Consider the following 24,359-nt stretch of genomic DNA (forward strand, 5'->3'; position numbering starts at 1 on the left):
TGTCAAAGATTAATAAACTAATCTGCATTGAAATGTGTCATATGAATGGGAAATCCAGAACGAAATGATCAGGGACATTAAGAATAAATCACAAAAATTAAAATTAAACTTACAAATGAAAATGAACTTCTTTTTTAATATTGTGATCATTTGAAAGGATATGTTTTGTTAATGTTGTCACAGTGTCTGGGTTGTGTTCCCTGGGTTTCCACTAGGTGTCCTCAGTTCCCACAGTGTTTATCATTTATCACTTCCTGTCTCCTTATTTGGTCACCTTCCTCCTTGTTTAGTTAATTGATTGTTCCCCACCTGTCTCCTGTTTCCCCATCATCCTTTTGTGTATTTATACCTGGTCTGTTTGAGTCTTAGTCACGGAGTCCTTGTTTAATGTTTAATGTTTAATGTTTAATGTTTAATGTTTAATGTTTAATGTCAAATGTTAATTCATGTCCGTCAATGCCTTGCCTTGCCTTGCCTTGTTTAATGTTATGTTTGGATTTACCGGTTTTGACCCTGCCTGGACTGTGTTTTCTCTTTGGATTTCCCTTTATTAAAGACGTACTCGCAATTGGTTCTCTCTCCTGTGTTTTCCATAACACCGAACGTGACAAATGTGGGTTTTTGACATAATGATTTTATAATGAGTTGGTTTTTTAATTTAAATCATGTTTTAATAAACTTTTTTTTCCTTTTCCCTTTTAAACCAATGATCAAAGAAAATGTGATCTCTTATATGACCCCTTTAATAGCATTTGTTTTCCTCCCTCGAGCTGTGCTGTTGGACTCCTCTCTCTCTTTCTGTTTCCCTTCATTTTATCATCCTCCCTCAGTCTATATCAGCAAACATCCTCCGTCTTCTTCTGCAGAGCAACTTTGCCCAACTCTCTGTGAACTCTCCCAGAGTTGCGTCTTTGGAGTTTGGCAGAAAGAGGGGAAGTGAGGCTTTAGAAAGTTCAGTGTGGAGGGTTTTCATTAGGTTTCACTTTTCACAGTTGCTTTCGACACTGTGTCAGCTTGTTTGTGAAGTCTCTTCTGAGTTAGCAAAGCTTATAAGAGACTTACGCCGTGTTGTTTTGTGCAGCTGGCTCTCACACTGAGTATGAGTGTGTGTATGTGCAGAGTAAGATGTCACTCTAGAAAATGAAAAACAATTGAGCACTAATAGAAGGTATTTTCGTACAGTGAAAGTTCGCGTAGGAAAGCAGGATCACGAATGACATTCTTTTCCCTAGTCAGACAGTAAACTGAACTTTTGCTTCTATTTTAATTCCATAATTTGACATATTTCATAAGTTTTGTTTTATGCTGCCTGCTTAGATTTTTTTCCCCTGTAATTTTTCTTATGTGTCTCCTAATGTTTCACAAGAGATCTTAAGATTGTTTTTTAAGAGCTTTTTGATCAAATAAACAGAGCTATACAATTCATATTCACTGTATAGCTCTATACGCTTACTATATGTCAACAAATGTCTAATTTTAAGACCTAATTATGTTTTTTTTGGTTTTGTTTTTTCAGAAGTTTTATGTTTTTAATGGGCTAAGAACCCATTAAGTTTCATTATCTTATGAAAGAGCAACCTCAGAGCACTAATGTATCCCTTACCTACTTCAGTTTCCATAAACTTTGAAAGTTTTTTTTCTAATATTCTCTCTCTCTCTCTCTCTGCAGGTAAAGTGCTGAATGCGGATTTGAGGCATTATCTTAGTCTGCAGTTCCAAAAAGGATCAATCGACCACAAACTGCAGCAAGTGATTCGAGACAACCTGTACCTGCGCACTATTCCATGTAAGACACACACACACACGCACGCACGCACGCACGCACACACACACACACACACACACACACACACACACACACACACAGCCAGTCAATTCTTTTTTATTTTATATTCATATTTATTTGTTAAATTAAATGTATTTATTAACACAAATCATTTATTTATTTATTAACTTGCATATATGTTATGTGCAATATTGTTTTAGACAAGTTTTTTCATACTTTTTTATAAAATTATATTGACGAAGTGCCAGTAATAGTAATAAAATGTGTAAAATGAACAAATATGTATATGTAAAAAAATACAATAAAATACAAATTCATACATGTAATAAAACATATTATTTTATTTTATATGTTTAAAATTTGATCATGAGATGTTGTTTGTTGGTTATTGTCTCATTCTTTGGTCATTTCTCACACTAGTGTGTCTATTCATTTAGTTGGGAAGAAAGAGCCTGTCAAATACATAATAGCAAATATAATTAAATACATATGCACATCAAATATACTTAATAAATACATCTTATTTTTTGTACTTTATTTGACTTTTTGTCATTTAATTACATTTTTTATTGTATTACATTTACTTTTTTAATTTTACTTTATTGTATTTTATTTAACCTTTTACCATTTTTTATATTTTCAATGTAAGAACATTTAAACATATATATATCTCATCTCTGGCAGTCTGGTTATCTCATCTTACCTCTCAGTCTTTCCACTTGGTGTTTAGAGTGAATCCTTTGGCCAGTTCTCACACTGGTGTGTCTGTTAGTGTAGTTAAGGAGACAGAGCCTCTCCTCAGGCAAAATCTCTGGTGTTGGTCTGGCCCTCAGCAGCACACTGCCAGCTCTCCTCTGTGATGCGCCACATGAGATGCTGTTTCTCTTGAGAGTTGTGGAGTGGCTTTCTGAGAGTATGTTTCTTCTCCAAGCAGAAGCTCACTGCTCATTAGTTTCTCATTCAGCGAGTTCGTTATTCCCTATTTAGACTAACGTGATAAGTGACAGTGACAAATGTGTCATGAAACAGTCTGAGGGGCAAATTTACTACGACACTTTAGTACGTGGTATTTCACCTAAAAAAAAAAAAAAAAATCTGTCTTTCTTTCATGCTACCTGCAGCATAATCTGTTTACCTGTTTCCGAAAATCATTTCAGTCAGGTTTTTTTTTCAGGAAAAACAGACCTTCCTAAGCAATTGTAGCTTTTTATAGAATGCACCAAACATGCAAAATTTATTTGTTATTGATATACAAATTAATTGTAATGCAAGTTGTGACAAAACCAAAATGAACCTAAAATAAGCCTGAATAAATTTAGCTAATCTGGTTAAAAAAATAAAAATGAAAAATGAAACAATGTGAAATATTATTACATTGTAACTTTTCTTTATTTAAATATATTTTGAAACATAATGACATTCCTGTGATGGTAAAGTTTGAGATGTGATGGTGAGTTTTTAGCATCCTTACATAAGAAATGTTTCGTGAGCAGCAAATCAGCATATTAGTAATATGCTCAAGAAACATTTCTCATTATTATCAATGTTGAAAACAATTGTGCTGCTTTATATTTTTGTGAAAACCTTGATAAATTTTTTTTTTCAGAATTCTTTAATGAATAGAAACTTTTAAAGAACAGTGTTTATTAAAATATAAATCTTACATTATACTGTACTTATTTACTGTTTCTTTTGATCAATTTAATGTGTCTTACTGACCGCAAACATTTGAATAGTAGTATAATGCTAGAAAACACTGTATATAATGAAATATAGCTTATGCTGTGGAATGAATAGTAACTGTTTTCCTGAATTAATATTCTGCAGTGTTTTTTGAAAACAATAGAAGTCCGCCATACCTCAAGCTCTTTCTTGCTCTTTGTAGCTCCTGTCACTCTGAATATCCTTCTAAAGGATTTCAGCATCAGAAATGAGCAGCTAAAGTTTATTTTTAACAATCCATGATCATCATGCACATCACCAGTGTGCATGGCGCATTCCAGCGCCAGTTGTTTTGTGAACCTGTCAAAATCAAATACTATTGCAAAGAGGCTGTTATTGAAGGCAGCCTGAGGCGGTGCAAACCATATTAGACTTGACAGCAAACATGCAGCTCCCAAATAAAAGCGCAGCAAAGCGCCGTTACTGGTGTCACGTGTGCAGAGGGCGTTTACGTAGACTACTTAAAGGCACAGCAAAAAAAAAAAAAAAAACACCTGTCATTTGTAAAGGTAAAAGACAAGGTTATATAAAAGAAAGTTTGATATTATAAAGTGGACTTGCAAGAAAGTGATCCATTTACAGCCAACAGAAGCTGTTTAGCTGTGCATTTTATCACTGGCAATAAATGTTAGACATCAGCTTTTATTTCCCAGCTGTCAAACAGCCTAAAAATAAACTTTCTGATACACACATTTTAGTTTTATTTCTGAAATTATTGAAGTTTAAAAGTAGAATTAATTATGAATAATTCCCCCCAAAGAATGGAGAATTATTCTTTGATGTTTATGGAAAATTAGCAGGCTTGAGACAATCCGATTTAAAATAAAACGACAAAGAATTCCACTGGATGCCAATTTAAGCATCCTCTTCTCTTGTCCTTAGGTCACTCTGTTCTTGGCCTAGTTACTCCCTCTCCTTTTCTCTCTTCACCATAGTCAGTAAGTTATGAGAAGAGTCTGAAACAGCAGGGTATAGGAAGAAGAGTTGGAGGAAGAGAGAGCCTCCGGTATTTGCGGTCACAGAGCTGCTTTATGGAGCTACGAACAAAAGCTCTTAAAAGCTCCTCTGACGTAGAGGAATAAAGAGCAGCCTAAGGTGCCACTCATATCCCTTCTCCACCAGAATGCAGCCGGAGCAGGTGCTCGCCCGGGGGATCTGCGGACTTCTTTTAGATCTGGCCTGTGATTAAACTGACTTCAGAGGCCGACTAAGATGTAACTGGCTGTTATTACATAACCTGCTCACAACCTGCCGCATCACAGTCTTTTGGGCTCACCAGAGTTTACGCTGCGTCAGAGAGCAGATTTGTTTCCATTGATCCACTGGTTTGTCACAAAGACATAAAGCGTTTGAGGAAGAGGTGTTGCGTTTTGTGAAAGAAAGTCTGGGAAAGTTTAACATAAAAAGATATAAGCGTTCGTTGAACAATGAGAGAATATTTAAGACAGTCAGATTTACTGTGCTCTAATTATTCAATTGTGATTGTAAATGTAAATGTAATATTATAAATAAAATGTTTAAGTATTATGTGTATTTTATAAGTATTTTAGTTTAAGTACTATTCAAAAGTTAGGAATTGGTAAGGTTCGTATTTTCATTTCTTACCAAGGCTGCATTTATTTGATTAAAAGTATGGTAAAACCGTAATATTTAAAAAAAAAAAATTATTACAATTAACAAATAGATTTTATATTGTAAAATAAATTATTTCTGTGATTGCAAAAAACAGTTCTTATTCTTATCCATGTTGAAAATGGTTGTGTTGTGTTTAACGTGGATTTTATATATACATTTTTGCATTCTTTGATTAAAAAGTTAAAATAAAACAGCATTTATTTGAGGTAGAAATCTTTTGTAACATTGTGAAGGTTTTTTCTTGAGTCATTGCTGAATAAAAGCATTAATTTCCTTTAAAAAAAACAAACAAACTATGTAACAATATTATTGTATTTTATTAAAATAGAATACGTAACGATCAAATTTTTTCAATTTGCAAATAATGGTCTTTCAGATGGACAAGGAAAATAATGTGGCTGAAAGAGTAGGATAATCTCTTCTTTCATTCTCCTCCATTCTTTATCCTTATTTTATGGATCTGGAACAAGTTAACCCCTTTTAACCTTGCAAGTGAATATTCACATTTCTGTAACCATTCTTGTGGCATTTAAACAGTTGCTCTCCCAGTGAAAATGTAGAGGAGCCCGTTTTAATATTATTTGCTCTTAAGTTAGAGTCAAGTTTCGGCAGACACTTGACTCTGGCATTTCAGTTTGCTGGTTCTAATGTAAATGTCCTTCAAATGACAGTAGAGCCTGGTGGCATTTCCTAGCACACACACGAACAGAGCCGAGAAATGTCATCTTTTATTTTTGGCCTTTTATTCGTAAGAAATGCCACCCCCGGATGTCTCTTATGAGGATTTTGCTACTAAACAACCCACCTCTGAAATGAGGTCCAAACGTGTACACGTTATATTTGATTTTTTTTTTTAGCAAACACTCACGCAGGCTTAAACACACAGACTTAACATTTCTATCTTGGTTTAGAGGTGAAAAGGCAGGCATCCATTAATAGTTCACCCTATTTAAATTCAAAAATTTAAATTCTGTCATCATGTTTAAATCCATATGACTGTTTTTCTTATTTTTTTAGAATGCATTTAGAAACTTGGCATTCACATTCACATTTAATCAGTAAATTTGTATTGGTTTTATATTTTTGTGATTTGTAAAGGTCAAAGATAAGGATGTAAAAAAAGAAAGTCTGACTGATATTATACAGGTCCTTCTCAAAAAATTAGCATATTGTGATACAAGTTCATTATTTTCCATAATGTAATGATAACAATTAAACTTTCATATATTTTTGATTCATTGCACACCAACTGAAATATTTCAGGTCTTTTATTGTTTTAATACTGATGATTTTGGCATACAGCTCATGAAAACCCAAAATTCCTATCTCAAAAAATTAGCATATCATGAAAAGGTTCTCTAAACAAGCTATTAACCTAATCATCTGAATCAACTAATTAACTCTAAACACCTGCAAAAGATTCCTGAGGCTTTTAAAAACTCCCAGCCTGGTTCATTACTCAAAACCGCAATCATGGGTAAGACTGCCGACCTGACTGCTGACCAGAAGGCCATCATTGACACCCTCAAGCGAGAGGGTAAGACACAGAAAGAAATTTCTGAACGAATAGGCTGTTCCCAGAGTGCTGTATCAAGGCACCTCAGTGGGAAGTCTGTGGGAAGGAAAAAGTGTGGCAAAAAACGCTGCACAACGAGAAGAGGTGACCGGACCCTGAGGAAGATTGTGGAGAAGGACCGATTCCAGACCTTGAGGGAACTTCGGAAGCAGTGGACTGAGTCTGGAGTAGAAACATCCAGAGCCACCTTGCACAGGCGTGTGCAGGAAATGGCCTACAGAGAAGCAGCACTGGACTGTTGCTCAGTGGTCCAAAGTACTTTTTTCGGATGAAAGCAAATTTTGCATGTCATTCGGAAATCAAGGTGCCAGAGTCTGGAGGAAGACTGGGGAGAAGGAAATGCCAAAATGCCTGAAGTCCAGTGTCAAGTACCCACAGTCAGTGATGGTCTGGGGTGCCATGTCAGCTGCTGGTGTTGGTCCACTGTGTTTTATCAAGGGCAGGGTCAATGCAGCTAGCTATCAGGAGATTTTGGAGCACTTCATGCTTCCATCTGCTGAAAAGCTTAATGGAGATGAAGATTTCGTTTTTCAGCACGACCTGGCACCTGCTCACAGTGCCAAAACCACTGGTAAATGATTTACTGACCATGGTATTACTGTGCTCAATTGGCCTGCCAACTCTCCTGACCTGAACCCCATAGAGAATCTGTGGGATATTGTGAAGAGAAAGTTGAGAGACGCAAGACCCAACACTCTGGATGAGCTCAAGGCCGCTATCGAAGCATCCTGGGCCTCCATAACACCTCAGCAGTGCCACAGGCTGATTGCCTCCATGCCACGCCGCATTGAAGCAGTCATTTCTGCAAAAGGATTCCCTGACCAAGTATTGAGTGCATAACTGAACATAATTATTAGAAGGTTGACTTTTTTTGTATTAGAAAACACTTTTCTTTTATTGGTCGGATGAAATATGCGAATTTTTTGAGATAGGAATTTTGGGTTTTCATGAGCTGTATGCCAAAATCATCAGTATTAAAAAAATAAAAGACCTGAAATATTTCAGTTGGTGTGCAATGAATCTAAAATATATCAAAGTTAAGTTTTATCATTGCATTATGGAAAATAATGAACTTTTATCACAATATGCTAATTTTTTAGAAGGACCTGTAAGTAGACTTTAGAGAAAGTGACTAATTTTATACGACTTACTGTATATACAACTTGTACAAATTTTATCGCTGGCAGTAGACATAGACATCAGTTTTTAATTCCCAGCTGTCGAACAGTCGAAATATAAACTTTATGATTGGCACGTTTTTTTTTTATTTCTGGATTATTTAAAGTTGAAAAGAATTCTGAATAACTCCCCTGTAATAATGAAGAATTACTCTTTGATGTTCATGAAAAATCATAGCCTTTTATACCCTTTTTGGAGCTTTAGTCAGTCCCAGATCACGATATGCTTTAAACATTCTGCAAAATATCATTTTTTATGTTCAGCCGAAGAAAGTTAGTCATACAAGTTTGTTACAACATTACGATGAGTGAATGTTGGCAGGGCTAAGTAACCAAAGAGTGAAAATATGCTATATTTTAAAGACTACTTCACTGCAGACACACAGTTTTCAAAAGTGCTGAATGCTTAAGATACTGAATCTCATTTTATGCAGTCTGTGCACACTTTCCACATCTGTGTCACCAACTTGTCATTCCCCTTGTGAATCTGTGACTATACACTATGCTTGTGTATAAAACACTAAATAACACAAGACTTCCTCTGATATGATGTAATATGTCCTTGTTCAACACCATCTCTCTTTGTGGTGTTTCCAGACCATTTTCACAGGAATTATGTTAAAACATGCGCTTTTTCATCTTTTAAAGCCTTGTGAATGGCCAAAATCTACCCCCTTATTTTGGCTATATTTCCATGTAATCCATCCAGATTCTTAGCTCCAGATTCAGAATCCAAGTTTCCAAATCTCATCTATGGGAGATCAGTTCTATTTACAGTTTCCAATGGAGTGCACTTGTTTTAAAAGGAAATGCTGAAGCGCAGCCTGGGAATCCAATATGAATTTTGCTCAGTCCGAGGCTGTTTAGACAGACATAAAGTTTGCAGTGAAAGGGATTGTAATTGTGTTTGTTTTACTGGAAGGTACCACCCGGCTGCCCAGAGATGGGGAGGTTCCAGGAGTGGACTATAATTTCATCAGCGTGGGGGATTTTCGCATCCTTGAAGAGAGTGGATTACTGCTGGAGAGCGGAACATATGATGGTATGAAACATTGTCTCTACAGTGATATTCTTTATACAAACAGACATGAATGATATCTCAAATCATGTGACTTGTTGAGAAGAGGTGTGCGGTTTCTTTTTGTGGTCTGAATCTGGCAGGTGAAATTCACATCGAATGCAATGAATCTTAGTTTACCTGAGAACTTAAACTCTAATCTTATGCTGCCTGTCAAACAGTGATATTTCTGGAAATGCACCTCTAGTGTTAAGATCCGATAGTCGTGTTGTTTACTTGACTGAAGTAAACTCTCTCACCAGCACCTCGAGGCATTTATCGTACCCTAAAAGAATTCCATGACAGTGCAAACTCAGAAATGAACTGTGGATTTAGCCTTCAAATCTTACAGGCAGTGAGTCGGTTAACACAGGTTTACACCATGCAAACATGCTTTGCAGAGCTTGAGGTAAACTGTTAAAAAAGGACCTATAAGGAAGACAAAAATGGCAGTCTTTCTGCAAATAGACTACAGCATATTTTTTTCCTCAACAAAAGTTCCATGAAAGAAGCTTCATGCTAAGCTAATTAAACAATAGTTTATCTTGTGTGTCTCTCAGAAAGTCTGTACTGTTTACTGTAGGTACTTACTGTATATGTACACTTGAGGTTCAAATATGTAGCTTTAAGGTTCTAAAATCTTTTAAGGGGAAAGAAGGTACAACTGTGTAATTATTTTATTACTGACCATTTGTACATTTTTTATAATATATAAATTGGTCATGATGTACACACACACACATATGTTCACATGCAATGACTTTTAAAGTTTTATATTATTTTGAAAATATTTTATTTAGCTAGGAGGCATTAAATTGATCGAAAGTGACAGTGAAGACATGTAGTTTTCTATTTCAAATAAATGCTGTTCTTTTAAACTTTCTATTCATCAAAGCATCCTGGAAAAAAACTATTATCGCTCTTTCCAGCAGCCCAACTGTTTTCAGCATTGCTAATAATAATAATAATAATAATAATAATAATAATAATAATAATAATAATAATAATAATAATAATAAATGTTTCTTAAGCAGGAAATCAGCATATTAGAATGATTTCTGAAGGATCATCTGACACTGAAGACTGGAGTAATGATGCTGGAAATTCAGTTTTGCCATCACAGGAATAAATGATATTTTAGAATATATTTAAGTAGAATGCAGTTATTTTAAATCGTAATAATATTTCTCAATATTACTCTTTTTACTGCGTGATCAAATGAAAGCAGCCTTGGTGAGCACAAGAGACTCTTTTGAATGAAATAGTTTATTTTCAGACCACTTTATTTTTTCTTCATTAATGAAGCACAAAAAAGCTTTGTGTGTTTATCCTCCCCTCTGCAGTCTGGTGGGTTTGGATGTCTCTGTCCTGAGAGACAGATAGCGTGCCAGGCGAGTGCTTTCACTGTGGCCCCATGTCGACAATGGGACCGGACTCATGCCAGGGAAAGCCTGCTGGGACAGGGAGCCATGCCAGTAGGAAATGCCCATATGTGCTCTGCTCTCAAAGAGGGAGACGTTCTGATCCTAGGACACACACGCGTGCATGCTAACACACAGACGTACGCTAATCCCAGCAGACTGTTCCTTAAAGGAATATTTCACCATCAGGAAGTCACAATCAGTTTTTTTTACTAAATATTTACTGGGATATGACATTTTTATACTTGATACAGCATTGTATAGATTTACAACATTTAATGTCTCTGTGTGGTCATGCTTGAGCAATAGCAAACAGATGCTAGGCATTTCTGATTCCCTCATTCCAGTAGTGTGGATAAATTTACAACCCTCAAGGCAGCTTTTAATGTAATCCTGTCTAAGCAAGCTTGGTTGCATTAAGAGTTGATCCTGATCAATAAAGATTTAGCTCTTGTTGAAAGCACACAGATATAAAGAATCTCAATGGGGGTGATCTGTAAACATGAATAGACTGTGGCACAGTTCACTGTACTTACTGTCTGTTGGGTCACATATCAACATCATTTTTAGTCCAATGAATGGATAGATGTCCTGTGCTCACTTGGAATAATTCTCTCTGAATGACAGGTTAAAGAAAGATAATCTTTGATTCTGTAAAAAAATCTATTAACATATTTTCTGACATGTTGCTCAAGACTTATATATATAACAATTATAATTAAAATTTATTTTGAGTGTCACTTGTGCACAATGCACTTTTCTTAATATTAAGCCTATAATGTAATGGCTTTTTTATATGTCACTTGGTGATCAGGATAGTATTTTTTATTTTTATAATATCAGTTTTAAAATGCAAGACATTTAAAGTGTACCTGAAGTAAACTTGCAATAGGTCCACTTTAGCGCAATCAAATATACTTCAGTATATCTATAGTTAGACTTCAGCACTACTTCCACTAAGTACAAAATTTGTTCCAATTTGGCAGATTTAAGTATACCAGTTTAGTACTAACAGTACAACTGCAAGGTGTTTTTACAGTATTAAGTACATAAATATGTAAATGGATACTGTGGCGAGTGGGGCGGGGGAGAGGGACGTGGGAACACGAGTGAGGCCGGCAGTGATTGGGCAAATCAGTGGCACCTACGGCCCACCGCCGGTCTCGAGTCCCACGTAGGAGATGGAAGGATATAAAACTGGAGCGACGACAGTGAAGGACGAGAGAGGACCAGGCCTGGGATTTTAGTTGTGTTTTGGTTTCATTTTTATTTCGTCCGTGAGGGGCTGGTGCGCTGTTTTGTGTTTATTTTGTCATTAAAGTCTTCGTTTGATTGACCGCCGGTTCCCGCCTCCTTCTTCCGGATGAATACTAAGGTTAAATCATTACAGATACTTAGTATGAAATGTTTTTCAGATATATTTTAGTATATTTATGTTTCATTAGTGTTATGGAGGGAAATATGACATTTCTTCATCAAATTCTACCCATTCTTTTTAATGAATCTGCTAAATATTAAGTGCCATTCTGGACTTCTTATGTTGTGTAAAGCCCATAAATCTCTGCAATGTCTCCATATTCCATCATTTGATCTATTTTAATGTTATAGCTGCGCTTTATGTGCACCAAAATATTTTTGCAACTTTAAGAGAACACTGGGACAATGTTTCCCTCGTGGTGGGATTAAACGGCTCTCTGCAGATTACTGGCGACAGATGACGCTGTAAATCTGCTCTGATACTGAGTGTAGAGCATACCTTCTGATGCGTATGTGGTGATTAATCAGGGTTACGGTGTCATGCAACGTCTCTAATTAGCCAAGCACTTACCTAGCATTTATTAAAAACCATGTTGTATATAATAAAGTGTGTCTGTTTCATAGGTTTATTTGCCTCTTTATGTCACATCAACAAGGTCAAACTATAGTAAATACATTTCTCAAGCATCTCTTCCCATCTAATTTTGAAGCTCTTCGCCAGAATAATTTGCATACTGTACTGGAATTTACAGCGATGTTCAAATGTCTTTCTCAGTGAGACCATAGTTTTGGTAACAAATGTTATGGTAGCAGCACAAAAGGTTTCCTTACACTGTGACACTGGATAGCAGAAGATCTCATTTGTATAATGAAGAGAGACAGAGAGGGATGGAGTGAATATTCATCACTGCATATTCATGAGAGGTGAGCGAAGTTGTCAACAGAAGTTAATTGTTTGTGAAAAAGCCTATTCCCACACGGTTTCAGTTTCTATTTGCTAATTAAACTCTTTAGATTTTACAGTCTAAAAAGGAAAGGATTAATCTTTCGACTGATTACAAGGATTATATTTTACATTGGCAAAAGATGAATATGTGACATTAAAAAGCTTTTTTTTTCTCATTCACAGACATTATTGATGTCTAGGGGCAGCATATTTATTTTCAGGATGAAGGGAGCGAACAAACAAAACAACAAATTTGGATAATTTAAATTAATCTGTGTATAATTGGTGAAGGTTGAACAGTTGATTTGAAAAAAAAAAAGTATTTCCATTGGTTGAATCTAATCATACTGAAAGTGATTTCTTTAGTCTTACATCAAGGGGAAATAATGAAGCATAACCCTTCAGCCTATACAAACACACATACACACACATTGACATGTACCACCAAATTATAAATTCATTTGCATATATTCTGCTGTTCCACTGATTGGCTGCACCATTGTTTCTGATGCATATTAATGAACTGATTTTTGCATGAGAAGATAGAGGGAAAAGGTCAATTACTGAATCCAGTGGTGAGTGTAATTACTTTCAAGGCACCACTGAATGGAAAGAGTATAACATTTCACACTGCATATTGGATAATTGACACCTAGATCTCCGTTTTTGAGAAAGCGGGACTGAGGAAGAAACCCGAGGTAGCGATAAAGAGATAAATTTGCAGGCAGCTCCTGTCTCAGGGTTCCAGAATCAGCTGTTTCATCAAACTGGGGAGATTTGTGGATTGTTAAATCAAAGCTAATGTAGCAAAAACGTTGAATCACACCTCTAAAGTTTCAGAGTATATACCTTTTTGTTTTTGTATTTAGTTTTTTGTTTTTAAACAAGACACTCTTCATTTTTCTCAGGTAACTTCTATGGCACTCCCAAACCTCCTGCAGAGCCCAACTTGGTTCAGCCTGACCTGGTCGACCAGGTTTTGTTTGAGGAGGATTATGGCACCGAAGTCCAACGAAAGCGAACAACCTCTGTCAGCAAGATGGACCGCAAGGACAGCGTGGTCCCTGAGGAAGAAGAGGATGAGGAGCGGCCACAGCTCCCAAACGGCATTCCAGGTCAGGACAGACTTTAATCTGAGTGTGAACAACCGCAGTCTAAAAAATTCCCACCCATGTTGACACAGACTGTGCTTCATTACTTTTTTTATATATCAATATCTTGGGACTTTGGGATGGTGTTATTTTAGTATTATTTATATAATAATATAGTATTTATAAGATAGCTTTATTTTTACTATCTTACGCTTTCATTTTATTTTCACTTTAAGTTTTAGGAATTTTCCTGTTATTTATTAGTTTTTTTTTCCTATTTAGCTTTATTTTTTTATTTCATTTTTACTTTGAGTCAATTTAATTGACTTTATTTTTTCAAAGCTTTTCATCTAATATTTATATTGAAATAGTTTAATAAAAAAGGTTAATTTAACTTCAGCTGCTGTGCTTCTGTCAGTTCTTTATTAGTAGTCACACTGCAGAACTGCGACCCAAAATTTTTGCAACTGTCAGACCTTTATTAGAGCTTAAGATTCACCGCAAAGTCAGATTTAATTGGCCGTTGGGGAGCATGTCAAATGAAGCGATCAAAGGCTTCCAATTTTGCCCCACAAGAAAGAAGTGTTTAATATTCCTGAAATTTGTCTCAAATAACAAATCTTTGCCAAAATCGCTATGTGCTTGAGGCTTTAACCTGCAGCATGCTCCACTCATGTGCAAGTGATCAGTCTGAGGCCTTACGTGATTTCTCAGAGAAGAACCCCGTCCTCTACTAAAGGAGAAATCTGCACCGAGAGGCAAGCTTTGCTTAAAAAAGAGCCAAACCCCCTGCTCTCATGCTCTCATTAGTTCACAGTATAACCTTATAGTCCTTTTGAGATCAGCAGTTGTGCTTTCAAGGCTCCAGGCCTGAAATGTATGCTCTATTTGTATACTGCATTACTTCAGAGTAGCGTTTGGCAAGCGAGTCACATTGCTCCATAATTGCTTGCTTAATGCGTGGAGGATTCATGTCCGTGACCCTGGTGTCGATCAGCTTTAAACATAAATGAGCTGTTTAGATGTTTACAGTGTTTTAACTTTTAACCCTTGCTTTTGACTTCAGGCAATATAAGCCTCTAATCTCCCCAGGAGGAAGCAAGCTTATATCTGCAGTATTTTTCATCTTAAATTATGTACGTCTTATGTAATGTTCCTATATTGCACTTACATTAGGTGTATCTGTTTATGTGTAGGCTCTGTGGGATATTTAGGTGTATGTAACTTGATAAAGAAATATAAACTGATTTAAACTTTCAGGCCTTGAGTCTCATCCAACAGAAAGTAACATGGTAATTGTGTGGTGTTCAAATGCGTGTGAGAGAGATTAAAATTAAATATACTGTGCATATGCATACAATGCAATGCATTAGTACACATAAAATATAATGCATATATATGTAATATTGTATTTCCCTTTAATACCATGGTACCGCTACAGTACCCTTGTTTAATCTTTCTACATGCCTTCTTATTGCTTCCTTGTTCTTATCTTGGAAGTAAACGCTTAAAAAAAAGACTCTTGACACAGCTATTGTTTCCTGTGATGTATTGGTATATTAATTAAAATCTGTTGTGTTTGTATAGTCATGTTTGACTACTGGGACTGATGAGGTCTTCCCTCCCAGCCTTGGCAAAAGCCAGACTATAGGGAATAGTTGTTGAATATTTGCTGGAGTAAGTTATCCCTTGGCTCATGTTACAAGATACGTTTAATGGGGAGTTTCCTTGCCACAGAATAGTGTCATATTCGCTTTAAAGGCTTCTGCCACTTCAAATGTGCTTAAAGAGAGGGAAAATGGCAGCGAATTAGTTATGCATGCATATGCATAGTTACTGCTGTTACATACAAACACAGACAGCTGCTGTTACCTTGGGCATTACTTCCTGTTCTGCAGTATTGTGGAAAAGTACATAGCAGTAGTACTGTTGTCACATTACTGCATTAAAGTAAGTACATTGACTCAAAATATTCAGATGATGTGTAGGTCCACGCAGAATCCATCAGATTCGAATTTTGCAATTTTATAGTGATGTTTGATAAGACACATCAAATCCTGTTGCATGCTGTAATAGCCATCAAGATGTACTTGCATAGGGCTTTACACAATACACATTGTTTCAAAGCAGCTTTATAGAAAAGCTTGATGCTAATGTTTATAATATTTTAAAATCTTCATGCCTTAGTCGCATTTAACAGATTAGAGCTGGAAGATAGCGTATTTTCCGCACTATAAGGCGCACCGGATTATAAGGCGCACCTTCAATGAATGGCCTATTTTAGAACTGTTTTCATATATAGGGTACACCGGATTATAAGGCGCAGAGAATAGAAGATACTGCAGTCAAACGTTTGCCTGGGTTTGCGTTATGCATCCACTAGATGGAGCTGTGCCAAAGGGAATTTCAACAAAACCTTGATCCATATATAAGGCACTTCAGATTATAAGGCGCAGTGACGTTTTTTGAGAAAATTAAAGGCTTTTAAGTGCGTCTTATAGTGCGGAAAATACGGTAATATAGTTTACATTTTGTAACAAGCAATCAGGCACAATATAATAATCAAATTGCGATTTGCTATATAGTAGTAGCAAGAGGTTCACGTTTATATATTATACAGTGTATGCTATAGAGTATTATGATGCAAAAATTGAACAAAAATGACAAGATTTTTATGTAGCTTTAATTTGTGGTAATAATAATTATGTCATTAAATTGTGGCTATAAATACTTTTTCTGTAATGAACCTGAAACAGGAAAAGATCTTGCTTGCACACCATCCTACTTTGACATGCAAAATGAGTTTTGCATTGTCTTATCTTCTTTCCTTCTGCAGAGAGGACAGAGGAGTGGAGGAAAGCTGTGCCCAGCTACACTCAGTCCAGTGGTGGAGGCAGCTCAGGTGGCAGTGGAACACTGGAAGTCCGCACCTGGAGCTCTTTAGCCAGAGACGAAAGCCTGGAGCCCCTGCCGTACAACTGGGAAATGGCCTACACGGAGACGGGCATGGTCTACTTCATAGAGTAAGTGTGTGTGGCCGTCAGAGGAGAGATTTAGACTTTACTAACTGCACGAGGGCTGCTGCTGTACTCATAAATTCCGGGTCACCTTCTCGTCTACAACACAATCATATATAACAAGGCTTGTTCATAGCTTTGGGAATATGATTGTATTAGCAAAGAAAAGTGCATTTCATATAAAAAAAGTGCAGTTACTTTAAAGATATCACTGTAATTACAGTTATTTATACAGTTATGTAATTTTCAATTAAATATGCTTATTCTAAACTTGTTGCATCACTTTCAGTTACAAGACAGGCTGCTATTTGTGTTTAATCATGCACATGGACATATTTTATCATGAGATTACAAAGCTGGTAGAGGGTAGAGGTTATGACTTTCAGTAATGCATTTGATTCAAAATATATTTATTCAAATATATTTTATATAATGTATAAAATCTATTTGTAAATTCTGTAAATGATGCCTAACATTAATATTATCCATTACAGAATGTTTTGTGGTTACTTTAAACCCATGGCTTTATACAGTACCTTTTGAAGTTTTTGTTGTTGTTGTCACATTACTTAACACCATCTGATCTGACACGTTGTATATCACAGAATATTGTTTTTGTGTTTATTATTGTTTTCATACCACTAAATGTCATGTTGGATTTGATGCACTATTCACAATACCACAGGATATTGTTTTGTTTGGTTTTGTGTTTTGTTTTGCATTTATCATGCCACTGTAGTATTCTTGTGGAGCGTTTTCCTTTTTTATTGCCGGAGGTTCTTAAAGTAATATTTTGATGCAGTAGTTATATGCAAATTGTATATTTATACAACGTTTTTATTTACTGGCTTTAAATTTGTTCTTCAATATTCCCTTTCATAGGCAGCAATAATTGTTAGCAGGGAGCACATTTTTTTTCTCTTCATAGAGCCGCTGTCTGATTCTATTCAGGTCAAATCTCAAACTCCATCAACATAGTATTCCAATTTCTATTTTCACAAACGGCATGCTTTATCACTTCCTCTCCCCATCTTGCTGATATCTGATGTTTTCTCTGAAAAAGTAGTGATGCTTTTAAAAGTCAAGAGCAGAGCTGTCGGAACGAAAGAATAAATATAGCTCACAGTGTGGCCTAGATGCTCTTTAAAGAACAGAGTCAAAGTTCTGGTTGTGTGTTTGTGTGTGTGCATTTGGGGTCACAATCATAAATAATTTAGTGGTTCCAAAAATTTCCCAGTTCAGTTGATAAGTTTCATACTGTAACTACAGGCCATTGAAAACCTCACCCTCTTTGACCTGCCAAGGCTTTATAATAACTTTCTCTGACGCATTGCATTAGTCTAAATCAGCGGGTCTCAAACTGAGGTCAATGCAATGTCAAAAATAGACCTAAATAATAAAAAAATGGACAAAAAGCAATAACAATGAATTAACCAACTAATGAATCAATTCTTAATAATGAATGAACATGTTCAGTCCAACTGCTTGCGATTAATCAGTTCATTAAGGTTCATTAGATGAAAGTAGCGGTCTAGTTCATTTTAATGAAAGAAGAAGAAAACAGTCTAGCACAATGCTGGTATGTAGCCCAAAATCGCTTGGGAATAACTGGTCTAAATACAGCACTAATATCTAATGCATTTTCTTTTTTGTTTTATAGCCACAACACAAAATCGACTACGTGGTTAGACCCTCGTCTGGTCAAAAAAGCCAAGCCCCCTGAAATGTGTGAGGATGGAGGTGAATCTTTGCATTACTTATTTAAATAAGAAGCCATAAACATGTATGACAGCTACATGCATATGCAAATAGAAGTTCAATTGCATTCAATCAGATGTGTGTACCCTTCCACATTCACACACCACAGAGGGCATGATTGCATAACCTCATCTGAATGCATTCACTTCCTCTTGCCTCTGTAATATACACACGAGCACACATGATGTCTAACAAAATGAAGCTGCTCTTTTAAGGAAATTTTAAAGTCCTGTGCTAATGCTCACTGGTGCACTTTTCTGTTTGTGTATGAGTGTGTGTGTGTTTGTGTTTGTGTGCGTGTGTGTGTGAAGCTCTCTGTTGCGTGAACTGTTCTTTTTTTCTCCTCATTAGTTCATTTGGGCATAATGTACGTACAGCAGAGGGGATACAGCAGCTTACCCTGCCTGTTTATTTGACTATTTTGTAAACATGACCTCTTTTGCACTCTCACATAAATTTATTTTATATATATATATATATACATTAATGCAAAGCAACATAATGTGAATGAAAAAACTGAAAAATCTTTATTTTATTTTACAAAATAAAATGTATTGAAATCTTATGACACATTATTACACTAGCTTGTTTTCAGTGAACAAAAGTGGTCATTTATTTATACATTTGTATAATAATAATTTTTTTTCTAAAGTCCATGTATAATGTTTCTTTCTTTTTTTTTCTACAGCAAAAACCCAATATTTTTGCACCGAGAGGCTGTCATAATTTAATTTATAATAATTTTACACCCACTCTAATTTACTCAGATTAACCAAGCTGCTAAAGTACGTTTAATGTTTATTTATTTAAATAGCTTCATCATGATTGGCTAACCTTTGAAAGGTAAAAAAAAAAATCAAGGAAATTAATGGTTCTTTGTGATATGACTTCTTTAAAATGTTGCCTGCTGTTGTTAAAGATATTGTTTCAGCCATATGCATGTGTTTTTGTGTGTGTGTGTTTGCATTTAAACACATTGCTCTCGTTCCGTCATCATCAGAACTTCCATATGGTTGGGAGGAGATTGATGACCCGCAGTACGGCACATACTACGTTGAGTAAGTATTATGATATGATTCGATTTGTTTTCTTTACGCTTTTTAAAGTATAAGCTAGCGATATACTTGAAAACTTTCTCTGGTCATCCTCAGTCACATAAACCAGAGAACCCAGTTTGAAAATCCGGTTCTAGAGGCCAAGAGGAAACTCGGTTTGGACACTGCAGTCACAGCTCAGACCCAACAGAGGGCAGCACCTCCTCCAGGTACAAAGACGCACCTCCCTAACTGTGAATTTAAACTTAATTTATGAGTGTTTAAAGGGAACAGCAAAGACACTCAGCATGTTAGAGTTTCCCGGCAGCAAACACACAGGCTCCTCACTGGGTGAATGATAGTGTGTCGGGGAAAGAGGGACAGAAAGATAAGATTAAAGAACGGTGAGTCATCTGCCATTCTCAATATGATGAATTAAAGATTCTTCCATTACACTGGATGCATTATAGATGTGTTTGAGCATGTGCGTGTATGAGAGAGAGCCAAAAACCCGAGGAAGAGAAGAGTGCTGTTTTAGGGTGGATGGATGGGAGGATAAATGTTATAGAGATTGCTTTGCAGCACATCACAGGCTGCATTAACATAAGAGAACATTAGCATCCATCATGCATTCACATTGCCTCTCTTTGATCAGGCCCTCTCTAAAACATGGCTTTACTTCTACACATTCATTCTGAATTTCTGGAAACAATGACTGCTGTCCATTCAGGCCAGAAAATCCATATCTACTGAAGTGAACAGTGGTTATTGATGCGGAGATGACAGAAACAGGGGGAAAATAGATGACATGTGAATCTGACGGCTTTGATTGGATGGAGACCGGCGTAACAGACCCTCTATTTGGTCATTAGGAGTTGAAGGAAGGACAAGGGGAAAAAGCACCTTTTCTTTTGCTTTGCTGAAACGCTCTGTTACCATGGCAGTGGTGAGACTGCAGCAAGTTTCATTGCTTTAGATATCAAAATCACAAATCTATAGACACACAATGCTAGCGCTTTCTCAAACACTGGTTCACCAACATGATTTTAGCAGATGGATGAACTCAGTTGGCCCATTAAATTGATCAACTTTCTATTCCCAAATAGTCCTAAAAAATGTACTGTAGTATGCGTAAATGTTTTCCAGCAAAATGTTAAGCAGCACAACTGTTTTCAACCTTGATGATGGTGATAATAATGTTTCTTGAGAACCAAATTAGCACGTTACAATAATTTCTGACATTGAAGAATGGAGTTATTAAAATTGCATTTTAAAAATAAAAAAAAGTTATTTAAAATGGTGATAACATTTCACAATATTACTGTTTTTTTTCATAAAATAAATGTGGCTTTTGTAAGCATAAACATAAACAAAAGCTTTTATTTTGGATGCGATTAATCAAATAGTTTAATGAAAATATAATTTATTTATGTGTATTTTATTATTTATTATATAATTGTATAAATGTTTTGAATATTAATAATATATTAAAATATAATATACATGTACATGTGTATTTTTATACTTTTGTAATATATATTTTTACACAATAATAATAATATCTATATTCTACAGTATTAACATAATGATAGAGGCAGAACAAAAAGTCAAATCACCAGCAGATGGTTGCAGTTATATTAGGAGGCACTAATCGACAACTACATTTTCTTCTGATTTGGAGATGTGGCATGCAACTCTTTTAACAGTATTTTTTCAAATTCTATAACTTTTAACTGTTTTGAAGATTTCTCTTACTTTGAGTCTTGCCGTCACAATAAAAAAAATAATACATTCTCTACTTTCTCCTGTCAAAATGGCTAAATACATTTTTGACAGGCCTTCCTCCCTGTGATAGGGAGATTCACAGCTGCCATTACAGCACATGCAATCAAAGCACCCGCGCACGCACGCACACACGCACACACGCACGCACGCACGCACACACACACACACACACCCATGCTTCCTTTAGCTCAGTGTGATTTGTCTTTTACTGTTCAGTGGTATAATAGTGCGTTAAACTGTTTCCCACAGTCTTCTAGACCTCTTTTGTGATTTGTGAACTCTGAGGGTACAGTATTCCATGGTACACTGTGTTCATCTTTTATGACAGGAAGTACAAAAAGTGAGTCAGAGGGCATAAAACCCAAAGTTCCCCCTAAAACTTTCACTATCAGCAGTGGAACATTAGCTGGAAATCACCTCACCCAGTGCTGAGAGGGTTTCTGAAGGTTATGTAATATTGAGAACGGGAATGTTATCACTCCCTCAGCCCTTCTGGAAACACACAGGAGAGCAGTATATTAGACAAGTATGTAAGGACGAGCTGCTGATGATAAATGTTCTTGCCAATGCTGTCAGAGAGAGTTGTTAATGGTTTTGTTTACTATTCAGTTTTTAATTACATGTCAGTCACACATAGGAAAACATTCCTGTACAATTAAACGATAGTTTCATGGAACATCTATGGAATCTGTGTACATACACATGGATATAATGAGTCTATCTATCTATCTATCTATCTATCTATCTATCTATCTATCTATCTATCTATCTATCTATCTATCTATCTATCTATCTATCTATCTATCTAAAAAAATATACAAATAGAGGTTATTAGTGTTCAACATTTCATGCAGTCCTGTTTTGCATAATTTCCCCCTTTTGCAAATAATGCAATGGTCTTTACAATTGTGACGCATAGGAAGCAACATCATGGAAAGAAAAATGAATCATTTCATTAATTTCGTAATTTTTTTTTTACACAAATTATAGACGGTTTTTTTAATATTGAAATTTTATCAATTACTGCAAAAAAACATTTTGTGCCAAACAGCCTATACTCTACCATATTACATTTTATTTTAGACTACATTTGCAACCCTGTTACCCTTTTTTTAAAATATATTTTATAGTTTCATTTTAAAAATGTTATTGTAATTTTTTGTGATTATAATTATAATTAAATCTAATAAAAAAACGAATTTTACACTATAGAATGTCCCACATGTCACATATTTTAGTTTGACCTCCTGAGGTCCTTGATGGTCAACCTTTTCTAAAGGTTAGGTCTCTTTTCTCTCTCCATATGTTCAAAAAAAAATGTGCTTCAGAAACTTTTTCTGGTTTTTCAGGCCCTATTTTGTATTATGTTCACAGAAAATATCCCATAATGTGCTTTGGTTAATGAAATTAGGACAGTCTGCTTTTGTGACTTCACACATTATTGATGAATCTGTCATACATTTTGAAAACATGTTTATCAGTGAGCATCGTGGTGCAGTTGATGCTTGTATATACCATAAATCCTTGTCTAGTTGTTTACAGTTTTGTCTTTGTGCATATTTTATGTGAAGTCATCACAGATGTCTGTCGGTGTCTTCCTCTCCTGTAGGTGGAGCGGCTGGTACGCCCGGGTTCACGCGGGACCCGACCCAGCTGAAGGGGGAGCTGTATCACTCGGCTCTCAGAAAGAGCCAGCAGGGCTTTGGTTTCACCATCATTGGTGGAGACCGACCTGATGAGTTCCTGCAGGTGAAGAACGTTCTTGCTGATGGCCCGGCCGCCCAGGACAACAAGATGGCCTCTGGTGAGTGATGCCTAGTTTGGTGAATGGTTTTTAGGGGAACATCCACAATTCACATGAGAGATAATTAGGAAGCCAGCCTACGAATGACTTAATTATAGATGTCTCATCACATTAAACGGGATAGGAAAAGTATATTAACATAAAAAGACTACAGAATAATGGCTTTATTTATTCACCCTCATATTGTTCCAAACCATTTGACTTGATTTTATTTTCTTCTGTAAAACAAAAAGTGTGATATTTTGAAGAATCATGCATTTTTTCCATATCATTCTTATTTTAGTACTATCATACCATCACAGTTTTTTTTATTATTATTCTGATTAATATTATTATTTTGTTTGTACATTTTTTGTTGTTATGTGATTAAGTCATTTTTATTAGAATATTTAATTCTTATACAGTATTATGTATAATGATAAAAATAATTTTTTTTGTATTTACCGTATTTTTCGGAATATAGGTCGCACTGGACTATAAGTCACATTTATTTAGAACCAAGAACCAAGAGTAAACATTACCGTCTACAGCCGCGAGAGGGCGCTCTATGATTTTAGTGTAGACTACAGGAGCACTGAGCAGTATAGAGCGCCCTCTGGCGGCTGTAGACGGTAATGTTTTCTCTTGGTTCATTTCTCTCGGTTCATTTCTCTTGGTTCATGTCAAATTAATTTTGATAAATAAGTCGCACCTGACTATAAGTCGCAGGACCAGCCAAACTATGAAAAAAAGTGTGACTTATAGTCCGGAAAATACTGTAAATATTTTTCAGTATTGCTATATATATAGTTTTTATACTTTTAATTTTAGTTAAGTATAATAACCTGGCTCCATACAGCAACAGTTAATTGTGACCATAGTAGCAAGTCATCTAAAGCCACATAATAGCCAAAAAGAAAACTGAAATTTAAGTAATTATTCACTAATAATCTTCCTTTCCATTTAGTTGTCAACTAGATAGCTGCTGCAGATGATTGAGTGACTGAACAATCAGTCTGATTCATGATCTGTATCAGCTGATTCAAAATTCATTCACTGATTCAGTTCAAAAACACTTGGAATATAGTACAGAAGTCACACAAACTGCTTGGTATTATCTTATCAAATGTGTATATGAAAAAGATCTGTGTCAAAATTCTTCAAAGGTTCACAAAGAAATAATACACGTTTGAAATGACATAGTGTAAGGGTGAGTAAATAAGGACAGAATATTTCATTTTGTCTAAACTTTCATCTAGCGTCTTTCAAAAACATAAATGGATTAGAAAAGTTGTTCATCCACTTTGTAATGA

At 35.7% G+C, this 24,359-nt stretch overlaps 1 protein-coding gene across 3 annotated transcripts in view; it reads left to right on the top strand.

The window, feature by feature from the left end:
• Positions 1 to 24,359, top strand: part of LOC132160852 (membrane-associated guanylate kinase, WW and PDZ domain-containing protein 3-like) — a 101,879-nt gene that overhangs the window by 68,439 nt on the left and 9,081 nt on the right. For all 3 annotated transcript variants that reach the window (XM_059570566.1, XM_059570564.1, XM_059570565.1), the window contains exons 2-9: positions 1,670 to 1,786; positions 8,820 to 8,939; positions 13,487 to 13,693; positions 16,506 to 16,692; positions 18,347 to 18,426; positions 19,445 to 19,502; positions 19,596 to 19,708; positions 22,873 to 23,067. In XM_059570566.1, coding sequence (XP_059426549.1) covers positions 1,670 to 1,786; positions 8,820 to 8,939; positions 13,487 to 13,693; positions 16,506 to 16,692; positions 18,347 to 18,426; positions 19,445 to 19,502; positions 19,596 to 19,708; positions 22,873 to 23,067 — 1,077 coding nt within the window. The remainder of the gene's footprint in view (positions 1 to 1,669; positions 1,787 to 8,819; positions 8,940 to 13,486; positions 13,694 to 16,505; positions 16,693 to 18,346; positions 18,427 to 19,444; positions 19,503 to 19,595; positions 19,709 to 22,872; positions 23,068 to 24,359) is intronic.

The sequence above is a fragment of the Carassius carassius genome, chromosome 17 (genome assembly GCF_963082965.1).
Source record: "Carassius carassius chromosome 17, fCarCar2.1, whole genome shotgun sequence".
Classification (NCBI taxonomy): Eukaryota; Metazoa; Chordata; class Actinopteri; order Cypriniformes; family Cyprinidae; genus Carassius; species Carassius carassius.